The sequence below is a fragment of the Scophthalmus maximus genome, chromosome 10 (genome assembly GCF_022379125.1).
Source record: "Scophthalmus maximus strain ysfricsl-2021 chromosome 10, ASM2237912v1, whole genome shotgun sequence".
NCBI classification, from domain to species: domain Eukaryota; kingdom Metazoa; phylum Chordata; class Actinopteri; order Pleuronectiformes; family Scophthalmidae; genus Scophthalmus; species Scophthalmus maximus.
Genome location: NC_061524.1, coordinates 20,240,001 through 20,251,905, shown reverse-complemented (window position 1 = coordinate 20,251,905; position 11,905 = coordinate 20,240,001). Strand labels below are relative to the sequence as shown.

The following is an 11,905-nucleotide window of genomic DNA, read 5'->3' as shown; positions in this document are numbered from 1 at the left end:
GCGTCACTGCAATAAAAAGGACTCAAGAATGAAAATCAAACACCAAGTCAAGTGCGTTTTTTTTGTCAAACATGGAGACGATTTTAATACAAATACACTCCATTGTATTTTACCCAAACTCCCGAATGAAAACTACAGCTACAGCAAGTACATGAACATGTATGAGCAACAGAAGAGGAAATGACGTCACACTTTACCCGCCTGTTCCACAGTGGCGCTGACCTTTGACCTTTGACACGAGACATCCGCACATTTGTCAGAAAAACATATGGTCATAATCAGTGAGTGAAATCTTTGACCTTGGAAAGTGGATGGATGAACTGGGCTGGTGTTGTCATGGCGGCATCATTATTTACAATTTTTTGATCACCTCTGTTATAAATCACTCGCTCCAAACTGGTCACGTCCCCTCGTCTTAAAGAAAGCCATAATCAGACCACTGCTCAAAAAACTGAAGTCCTATCAAACTACAGGCCCATCTCCAATCTCCCTTTCATATCAAAAGTACTTGAGAAAGCAGTTGCCACCCACCTGCAAAACCACCTCAAACTCAACAACCTCTACGAAAAATTCCAGTGCGGTTTCCGCAGCACAGAAACTGCACTCGTAAAAGTTACAAACGACCTCCGGATGTCATCCGCTTTTAACCTGTAGCCCTTTGAGATCTTTTGATGAAAAGAGCACTATTAATAAAATGTATTTATTTATTTATTAAATAAATCGAATTTTGAATAAAAACAGTGACAGAGTGTCCAACAGGGGGAGAGAGAGTAAACCGTTTGATTTCTGTTTCAGTGGAACAGTGCTCGGTTCTAACTTTTCTCATTTCAGTTTAACTCATTGTATTTCTTGAGTTAATGAGATTTTACACAGATTCAGACTCGGGGTGTCAGAATATCCCGAATTATTGATATCGTGCTAATAATCAATCCAGCATCTCCTGAATGATTTCCATTTCTTTACGTGGTGATGCAGTAACTATCTGGTTCCCGCTTCAATAACAATCTCCAGACATCCCTCGCTTTATAGTTAGATTATATCGTTTAGAGAGAATCTGAGAATGTGACGGCTCTAGTTCGGACCAGATGAAGCACAGTGGTCATAACTTGGTTGAGCGAAACTGCCGCACCGACTTTGACAAGAGACAGAAACGACCTTCCCAGAGAAAAACAAAGGTGTGTGTGTCTTCAAAGGCACAGCAAGCTACAACGGCGGACTCAGCGCGACGGAGGAGCCGTAGTCCCAGACCCGGAACCCCGGGTGCAGAGGCTCAGTGAACGTGGTGTAGAAGGTGTGCAGGTGTGTCAGTGACCGTCCAGAGGAAACTCTGTAGAAGGACAGGACGCCTGCCTCCCAGTCCAGATACACCGCCACCCTGTGGCAGCCCGAGGAAGGAACCGAAACGGCGATGCTCTTGATGTTGTGGTACGCAGCGTAGCCGTGAGCGGAACAGTGCAGACCCCAGGAAACCCCATTGTATCCCATCACACAGTCGTTGGCCACGCCCTTGCGACCGATTCCCCTGTAGGTCACTCCGATCCCGGCCCAGTTCCCTTCCCACTCCACCTCCCAGTAACAGCGGCCGGTCAGGCCCTGCTGGAACAGCACCTGGGTCCAGTAGTCGAACCTGTCGGGGTGGTCGGGGTACGGCTGCTCCTCTCGGCCCTGGGTGACCCTCCGGTTCCCGTCGGAGATGATGAGGAGTTTGTGGGCTGTGTTCAGGTCCACCGTGAGCTCACAGGCATCTGGTGGCAGCAAACTTTCATCAGACAACTTTGTGACATCCATCATAGAATAGACTGATATCACGCTCGTCTCTGAACGACCAACAGCAACACGTGTAACACGTCACAGCATTTGGTCTGTGCTACCTCACGACTTACACTTTGACAGTCCAGGTTTTAACCAGCATTCCTCGTTGTGGTCGACTCTGTGGAGACAGAATATGAAACATGCTGTCACGACAGGCCGGTGATCCTGTGCAGGAAGTCTGAGGTCAACACTTTGCAGGCCGTCATTCTACCTGAGTTTAGTGAATTCACATCCTCCTTCCTCCAGAGCCTCAGAGACGAGCGGCACACCGGACTCTCCCAGGTGATTGTAGCTCAGGTCCAGCTCTCTCAGGTGCGACGGGTTGGACTTAACTGCCGAGGCCAAGAAAACACAACCTTTCTCCGTAACGGAGCAGAACGACAACCTGTGGAGCAGAAGAATTTAATCCCATCTACTTGAATCAGGCTTAAAAAAAAAGGATTTTCTGAGGCTTCAGTCGTTTCTTAAAGGTCCAGTGTGAAGGATTCAAACGATCTATGAGCAGAAATGTGATTTAATCTTCATCATTCATGCATAATTACCTCAAACTAATAGTCATTGTCTTCTTGTTACCTCAGAATGAGCCTTCATATCCATCATACAGAGCGGGTCCTCTTCCACGGAGTCGGCCATGTTTCTACGGTAGCCCAGAATGGACAAACTAAACACTGGTTCTAGAGTTCTATTGTCACCTGAAGGCCACCGTAGGTTCTCCCACATGAGGAGGCTGATGCAAGGTCAAAGTATCCAGTAGCAATATGCATTCCTTACCACTAGGTGCCACTAAGTCCTTCACACCGAACCATTAAAGTCTCGTGATCCACCAACTTCCTTTGTCGGGAAGAAGCTGCCTCCAACTGGAACTCGTTACAATACAGGAAGTTGTGTACGTGCTATATTCTAACAAATTTAGCAAGATAGCAGGCGGATGACGTGATGCAGGAGATCCAAAGGCACGGCTGGTTTATTCGTGCGGCACATTTCAGGTTTTTCAAAATTCTTTACGTGAGATACAAAAGGCATCATTAGAAAATGTAAACGTTGAGTTTGTGGACTTTCTGTTGTTCTCTGCTCACCTGAGGATTTCCAGTTTGCAGGACACGTTCCTCAGTCCGGCGCAGAGCAGCTGGACACCCGAGTCTTCAATGTCGTTGTCGCTCAGGTCGAGTTCCTGCAGGTGTGACGAGGGGGAGCTCAGGACTGAGGCCAGACCGACGCAGCTTCTCTGGGTCAGACCGCATCTGTTGAGACTGACGGACAAACCCAGTCACCGGGACAAATCCTCAAGGGACCATGAATGTCTACGAAGTTGGGCACAGATCATCTGGTATATGTGTGAAATGAAACGTGTGCTGCTCACGTCAGTGTCTTCAGTCTGCAGTGTGGACTCTGCAGTCCAGTGCAGAGCAGCTCGACGCCGGCGTCGTGTAAACTGTTGTCACTGAGGTTTAGATCACACAGATCTGAGGAGGCGGAGCTGACAGCAGAGGACAGAGACTCACAGCAGTTCGCAGTCAGTCGACAATCGTTCAGCCTGAGAAACACAAAGACAGAAAATGTCAAGTTTTTAAAACATTTTATCCAGAGTTTAAAGGTTGTAAGTGTATGTTTGGATCAGAAGACTATCTGTCACTAGACGGGAGTTAGACGGGAGCTTGTGTCGGCTGTCAATCATGACGTCTAAGCCCCGTTTTTATATCATCAAATAACTAATGAGAAGCAAAGTGATCAGAAACATAAACACGTGAATCAACGTCAGTGTGATCAGAACTACCTCACATGACATGGAGGGGGCGGGGCTTATGACCTATACTGCAGCCAGGCACCAGGGGGCGATCATGATGATTTGGCTTCACTTGAGAGGAGCTCTCATGTTTATTTACAGCCTGTGGGCTGAACAAATACTCTTACAACTACTATATGACATGGTAGCAGTTAGCATTAGGGGCTAATTGAGGGGCCAAGTACATTTAGACTTAAAACTCTACATAAACCCAAACAACAAATACATATGACTTTTATCTTATTGAGTGAAATATGCTGTATGTCATGTTTTTCTTTCGCATGAGGCAAAAATTCTAGAGCTATATCTCAATAAACGATTGACATATTGACCAATATGTTTCACCAAATTCTACTGGTCAAACAACCACTGGTGTAATGTTCATTGAGGGAAGAGCACTTCTTGTCCAACCAAATGGAGACTGCTAACTTATTCAACACTTACTGAATGTTTACTCTGAGTCTGCTCCACACTGATGGACACTACAGATACTTGCCTTGCTGATCTGGACGCTTTGAGGACCGGTAGGAGCCTCTGAAGACCTTCTTCCTTCCTGGAGAACCTTTTCAGTTCGAACAGCTCCAGCTGCTCCTGTGAGGTCAGCAACACAAAGACCAGAGCGGCCCACTGAGCAGCAGAGCACTCGTCCATCGCCGAGTCTCGGTCGGAGTCCATGTAGCCCTGGATCTCCTCCAGCAGAGAGTCGTCGTTCAACTCGCTCAGACAGTGGAAGAGGTTTATACACCTGTCAGTGTGAGGAGTCTGCCGGATCTTCTCTTTGATGTACTTGATGGTTTCCGTGTGACTCTGAGAGTTGCAGGTTTCTACCTTTATCTTCAGGCCTCTGAGCAAACCCTGACCAGACTCCAGGGACAGTCCGAGGAGGAAGCGCAGGAAGAGATCCAGGTGGCCGTTGTCGCTCTGCAGAGCTTTGTCCACGGCAGCTTTGTGCAGTTCGGATTCAGGCTTTGTTTTGGCGGTTGCGCCGGGTTCTTCGATCATCAGGTTGATACCACTGACCTTGTACATCACATGTACGTACAAAGCTGCGAGAAACTCTTGGACAGACAGATGAACAAAGCAGAAGACTTTATGCTGCATCCAGGACTCTTCCCTGAAGACTTGAGTGCACACGCCTGAGTAGACAGACGCTTCTTTGACATCGATGCCACATTCTGTCAGATCCTCCTCGTAGAAGATCAGGTTGCCTTTTTCCTGTTGCTGGAAGGCCAACTTCCCAAGTGACATGATCACCTTGTTATTCCCTTGGGAGTCCAGTTGTTGCTCCTCTCGGTACTTGACATGCATCAGTGTGGTCTGATATGCCACAAAGTGGATGTACATATGTGTCAAGGTCTTTGGCATTTTTCCTCCTCCTACTTGGGCAAACATTTTTCCCAGGACAATAGAGGAAATCCAGCAAAACACTGGCACATGACACATTATGTAGAGACTTCTGGTTGACTTTATGTGAGCGACTACTCTTTTGGCCAAGTTTTCATCATCAATCTTCTTGCGGAAGTAGCTCTCTTTCTGCGGGTCACTGAAGCCTTGTATCTCAGTCACCCGGTCAACAAACTGTGGAGGGATACCGCCGGCTGCAGCAGGTCTGGTGGTTATCCACAGATTAGCTTTCGGTAGCAGATCACCCGCGATGACGTTCATCAGCAGCACGTCCACTGAGGCAGACTGCGTAGCATCACAGCATCTCTCATATCCCTGGAAATCCAGATGGAGTCGGCATTCGTCGAGACCGTCCAGTACGAACAGAACTCTGTAGTTATTCAGGTCTTTGATCCCAGATTCTCTCAGGTCTGGAGAGAAGTCGTACAAAAGCTCCATCAAACTTGTTCTTTTGCTTCGGAGCAGATTCAGCTCCCTGAAGGGAAGTGAAAACAGGAGCTGGATGTCTTGATTGGCCTTCTCCTCTGCCCAGTCCAGCATGAACTTCTGTGCCAACATTGTTTTACCGATGCCGGCTATCCCCTGGGTGAGCACCGTTCTGATTCGGGTGCCATGTTTGGGTAAGGGCTTGAAGATGTCTTCACACTTGATTGGCCTTTCTACAGACTTTGGTCGGTTGACGGCCGTCTCTATTTGTCTCACTTCATGTTGACTGTTGATTTCTCTCATGTCTCCATCCAGGACGTAGAGCTCCGTGTAGATCTTATTGAAGGTTGTCGCATTCCCTTGACTTGCTATCCCTTCAGCCACGTGCTCATATCTCACTCTCATACTGGATTTAAGTTTCCGCTGATACATAACGAGTTCGCCATAAAACCCTAACGGAACAGAAAGTAGTCATTAGTCAACTTTAACATCTCATACATTTTTCCTGATTTGATAAGCCTGTCAAGTATAATTTGTATGACTCTTTCTTAGGTTCTTTATTTTTTCTCTTATGTTGAAATGCCAGATTCTCTCCACTAACTCTACTCCTGTCCTTAAAGGCTACAGGTAATCAGCACCAATGATGCCAAAAATGTCCCCTTTAAAAAAAGAAAAGAAGCAAAACTGTACAATTTTGGACCATCGATATACACATACAAAAACACCTTGGATGTAATATCAACACGTAGCATTGTTTCCCATAGGTATTTGAGAGACTTTGGGCGGTGCACATCAGACCCTACAGGGGGGTCCGGGGTCATGCTCCCTCTGAAGAAAAATTTGTACATTTCAAAATTAAATCCATCAATCTGGTAAACTTTGAACACAATTTATGAGGCTAGATCTATAAGAAATTTATGCTCTTGTAAACAATTGTGTGCTGTAGACTTTCAACCTATACATGTGTTGTTTGGACACTGACCCCACCCACATACAACTACATAACAGGGGGGGAAAGTAGCTTCTTTTGAAAATATCATTCTTTGCATAAAAATAGTAACAGCACACAACGATTAACTAAAATGAACATAAATATTGAACTAGTGATCGACCGATATATCGGCCGGTCGATATTATCGGCCGATGTTTGCATTTATCGGCATCGGCCGATGCGCGGCTGCTACGTTCGCCACAGGCAGCTCCGTGTTGCTGGAGACGCTGCAGTTCACGTGCAGGCCATGGATTGCCCCTCCCCCACTAGCAGAGAGCTGGAAGCCTGCTCTTCAAGACAACGGTAAGTTTTAACCTTTCAAAGCATCTTTTAACTGTTTAACTTAGCAGAAATATTGCCATACACTTTGAAAGTGGAAAAACGAATGCCAAATGCATGCTCTATATGTGCTTTGCTTGCAACTAAACGGGAATCCCGAATGCCTCGTCTATAAAACTGCTGGCCATCGTGGCTGTATGTATTCATACGATAGCTGTTGAAGGAGAGCTTTAAAAACTTTGAGAGAAATGTTTTATACTTGGTTGAATATTTATTCCTTTTAACGTTGATGCAGTTTAGAACAGAAACTTGAACAATTTGTTGCTTAATGCGCATCTGACATCACGTTATTTTCCTCTGCTGATTTATGTTCTGGGGTCGACATTCTGGCAGCTTCTTTTACATTTTCGTTTAGACCTACTAGTGTGTTGTCTTTGCATATTAGGTGGCATAGTAGCCTAAGACATGCTCATTTTATTTTACCATGGCAGTCTTAAATTACAAATCAAGCACTTTATTTCAATGTCCACTTTTCAGGTTTATTGTTTTCTTAAATCATTTAAATTTGTTGACAAAGGAGATTTTGTGATGAACTGATTATATCTGTCTTATAATATGTCAGCAAACAGTGCATCATCAAGTCTGTGTTGTAGATGTTGAAGGAAGCCTTTTACCCTTGCACGGTTAACCATATGCACCCATCCATATGATGCACACATCATTTGGGTGATATGGATGTAAGATGATTGCACAAGATTGACACTGATCTGTGTTTTTGTTTATTCTTTTTAAAGAAATGTCAGAGCAGGTTCACCGAGCCTGCTCCACGAAAGGCTCGCTGCAACCTCTGCAGTTTGTTGGTGAGCATTGGGGCTGAAAAGGCAAAGACGAAAAATACTTCAAATATGTGGAGCCACCTGAAGCGTCACCACCTTCATGCCTATAATGAAGCAAAAAAAGAAAAGGATGATAGAGCAGCAAAAAAGCTGATCTTGCCATAGTTGAGATGATCGCCACAGACAATCAGCCATTTACAGTTGTCTCTGGTGTTGGTTTTAAAAGGTTGGTGGCATTGCTGGAACCAAGATACTCCCTCAAAACAGAAAAGTACTGTCGCACTGACCTCTGATGATGTTCACACAAAAGTCGAAAACAAAATCAAGGAGCTGGTCACGTTAGAAGATGCAGATTGTTGGTCATTGTTCAAATTGTCCTCAATGTCGAAGCCATGCATGGCTCTCACACAGGTGAATATATCAGCGAGGTGTTCCTCCGTCTGCTGAAGCACTGGGACATCGACACAGAGAGAGTCGTGCTTGTGCTTCGCGATAGCGGCGCCAATATGGTTAAAGGGATGAGGCTCACCGAAGTACCGGATCTCAGCTGCAGTGCTCACGCACTTCAGCTGGTGGTGAATGATGGGATCAACAGCCAGCGAGCAGTGATGGACATTCTTGCAAAATGAAAGTCTTCTGCTGCCCATTTTAACCTTTCCATACTGGCCAAACAGCGTTCGAAGGACATTCAAAAAGAACTTGACCTCCCCCAGCACAGAATAATCCAGTCGGTGCCAACACGCTGGAACCTCTTCACATGTTGGAGTGCATGCTGGAGCAGGGGAACATGGAAAGATACCAATCTTAACAGCCGATCAGTGGACTCTTGTGGGCAATTTGATTGACACACTGAGCCCGCTTGAACAGGACACACTGGAAACGAGCAGATCAGACTCATCAATGTCGTGCATAACTCCCAGCATCACCATCCTAGAAATGCTACTTGAAGTCGAGGGTACAAAAGCAAGGGGCATCAAAACACTCCCGACACTATGCTGGACACCCTAAAGGCAAGGTTCGAAAAAGCAGACCAGACTAAATGTTTGGTCCTCGCAACACTGTCAGGTCCTCGTTACAGGGGTCCTCTCGTGGCACCAGGCGCACTGAGCAATGCAAAGGACTGGATAAAGGAAGAGCATGCCACTCCGTCTGAGGCTGAGAGACGGAAAAGGGCTTCCTCAGAGATCAAGGCCCAGATCCAAAATGGATACGGGTGGAGGAAGAAGAGGAGGAAGACGCTGGTCCGTCTGACACGCTTGAACAGATGAATGCCAACCTCTGAGGAGACTGATGAGGAGGAGGAGCAGCTGGATCAATACCTACGGGAGCCGTTGATCCACAGGCAGACGGGCGACCACTTGAATGGTGGAAACAAAATGCATCCCGCTTGCACCTTCTGGCACCACTCGCCACAAACGTTCTCAGTCCACACTCCTCTGGTCCCAGCGAGAGGGTGTTCAGCGAGGTCAGCCAGACATATGAGAAAAAGAGGAACAGGCGGACGGGAGAAAATGCAGAGCGTCTCTGTTTCCTCCATTATAACCTGCAGCTCCTAAACTGGGAGTATTAAGCTCTTTCAGTGAGGGTGTGTGGGGTAATGCATATATTATGCACAATTCTTATTAAGTTGTTTTTTGTTCTGTAATCTGTATTGCTGTTTACATTTCCCTGATCTTAGAGATTCTTGTGGCTACTGTGTGCAATAGTGTCATTATTTTATTTATGCTTAAATATTTATTTTCAGAATTTTAGTTATGTTTAAATATTTATTTTCAGTATTTTCAGCACTGAACACTTTTTTACTTGTTAAATATTGTTTATGTACTTGTTCCTGTTCTACCTCACCTGTTGTTAAATTTGTTAAATATTGTTTATCTACTTGTTCTTGTTCTACCTCGCCTTACTATTTGTTAAATATTGTTTTTTTAAGTTCAATAAATGTTCCTTTTTTAAATTGAGACTCGTAACATTTGTTATCATCATTGTGTAACTTTTATGATGTAAATTGAGGGAGCAAAAGTATATCGGCTCAAGACAATCGGCAGTCCGTATCGGTCATCGGCTAAGGCTGATGAATAAAGAATCGGTATCGGCATGGGCCCTAAAAAATCCATATCGGTCTATCCCTATATTGAACTCCATACCTGCAGGAATCTTGAGGAAAATAGAAATTTGTAAGAAGTTATGAACACATTATTTCCTGGGGATATTGAAATATTAACATCAAAATTTTGAGACCATAATTGGCGGTGACAGTTACATGGATGGATGGAAGCAGAAGTAAATTCCATTTACCTCCATTGCCACAGTATTGACGTGTTACCAAACTTTTAAGACCAAGACTTTCTGAGCTTCAAACCCAAAGCAACCCAACCCCCAAAACAACTCACACATACAGAGCACAGATGTTCATTTGTTTTAACAATTTTAGCCTTAAACTAAAGGTCAGTCCTGTGATAGACGGACAGCCGGTCCAGGGTGCACCCACCTCCCGTCTGTTGGTTGGTTGGTTGGTTGGTTGGTTGGTTTCTTTGTCAGCAGGATTACACGATTAAACTACTGAGGGTTCTTTGAACCGTTGAACTCACACAACAAACACTTCCTTAGAGAATATCTCTTACTTTGCTCGAGGATGGCGACGTGTGCGTCCATTTTCATGGTCCTCAAAACATGGAGGGCGATCTGCAGAAACGCTTCTTTGGCCGCAGCTTCTGACGGAATCAGTTCATCATCCAGCACCTTTTCTCCATCGTCCTCATACTCCCCGCTCGGACCGAAAACCTTCCAACAGCGTCTCACGTTGGATTTCATGAATTCACAAAGTTTGTCTTCAAAATCCTGATGTAAAAAAATTAAAGAATTCGGATAATGTTGAAGTGAAAATGCAGTGAAGAAAACAATACAACATGAACCAATCCCTGCCAGATTATAAACTCAAACAAGGGAGTAAACAGGGAATAAATATAGCGTACTGTACATTCAGTATTCTTTATATTAATGAGTATCCGGCATCCACCTACTGATACAGTCCTAATACGTCTTTTGAGGCCAAAAGTTTAAAGACTGGAAATGACAGTTAAGATGTAGGACATACAAGAACATTTTTAATAAATTGATTTCAAGCTTTGAGGCAACTGCCAACCCGGGGTCAAAATTGTTTATTATTTTAATTGTAATTCAGGTAAATGATGATGTAGATATGATAAAATGACAGCGTCGGATTTCATTGTTCTTGTCCGAGGTGAAGGGAGTGTGAAAACTAGCCTCACCTTAGCACTTATTGAAATCCCTGCTAACGAGGAAGAAGTCTGATGGAGGAAATGAACTCCCGACGAGAAGCAGTCTTGCAACACACTCACCTTCTGGTCCAGGTTCTGATTCAGGCGGTTCTGGTCACTGGAGTCTCTTGACTGTCTGCATCTGTGAATACATCTTCATACTAATAACACATGACGATGTCACACAAGCAGAATCTTATTTCTTTGTCACACACAAAGGGACTTCTGTAAATACTTGTGCGGAACAATACTTTGCTTCAGGCCTCGTTTCCACATTCATTCTCTGATGTGTTTGCTAAGCATCTTTCTCTGTAGCATTTTTTTTTTCAAACTTTATCGCAGGATTCCCTACAGGTCGTTTGTGCTGTGTGCCCACAGACTGTATATAAATATATGGACGTAGTCCCCGGGTCTGAGGCCTGTATTCTCTGTGCTGACCAGCAGAGGGCGCCAGCACTGGTTATTTCTATAGAAGTCTATGAGAAAATGACAGAAAATGAAACCTGCAGAATTAAATGTATGATGGAGTGAATGTGACAGAGCAGCCTGCTCCCTGTGAGAGCTGCTGGAAACTAAAGAAGGAAGAACAACTTCTGTGTCTGCGTGTGGAAACAAGGTGGATTTTACACTTCCAGCTCCCGAAACAGAGACATTATCAGCATTAGTTTTCCTGCCGCGAAAAGTGAAGGTGTTCGGCAGTGGGGGACACGCTCTCACCCTTCACCGGCAGGGACCTCTGCTCCACGGAAGTTTTCAGGAAGACCCATGGAGGCGTCGCTCTTCAGGGAGAGTCGACCGGGACACGAGGACGCTGCTGCTGCTGCTGGTTGGACTCTGGAACACAAGAACAAAATATCGAGCCACAATTACATCTCTTTGTCATAAGGCTTTGATAAAGACCTCGTAGGAATCACTGCCAAAAAACAGATTTATCGAGTATCGGTATCAGAAATGTTCCCCTCCTAATATCAGTAACAGCATCGTCCTGAAAAAAATCCATATTGCTTGGGGCCTTTCGTTCTCGTCAGTCACGCAAAAAAACGCAACCCGTGAATATTCGCCGTCTGTCTTTCGGACGTCGGAGACTTTGGGAGAA

The 11,905-nt window shown here is 45.0% G+C and overlaps 1 protein-coding gene across 4 annotated transcripts in view; it reads right to left on the bottom strand.

Moving 5' to 3' along the window:
- Positions 1-56: 56 nt before the first annotated feature.
- The window catches only part of LOC118284649 (NACHT, LRR and PYD domains-containing protein 3), a 13,857-nt gene continuing 2,008 nt past the window's right edge, over positions 57-11,905 (bottom strand). For all 4 annotated transcript variants that reach the window (XM_047334891.1, XM_047334892.1, XM_035607532.2 and 1 more), the window contains 9 exons: positions 11,527-11,643; positions 10,891-10,951; positions 10,153-10,369; positions 4,092-5,877; positions 3,173-3,346; positions 2,889-3,062; positions 2,024-2,197; positions 1,884-1,930; positions 57-1,745 (listed from right to left, as the gene is read on the bottom strand). In XM_047334891.1, coding sequence (XP_047190847.1) covers positions 1,204-1,745; positions 1,884-1,930; positions 2,024-2,197; positions 2,889-3,062; positions 3,173-3,346; positions 4,092-5,877; positions 10,153-10,369; positions 10,891-10,951; positions 11,527-11,643 — 3,292 coding nt within the window. In that variant the 3' untranslated portion in view covers positions 57-1,203. The remainder of the gene's footprint in view (positions 1,746-1,883; positions 1,931-2,023; positions 2,198-2,888; positions 3,063-3,172; positions 3,347-4,091; positions 5,878-10,152; positions 10,370-10,890; positions 10,952-11,526; positions 11,644-11,905) is intronic.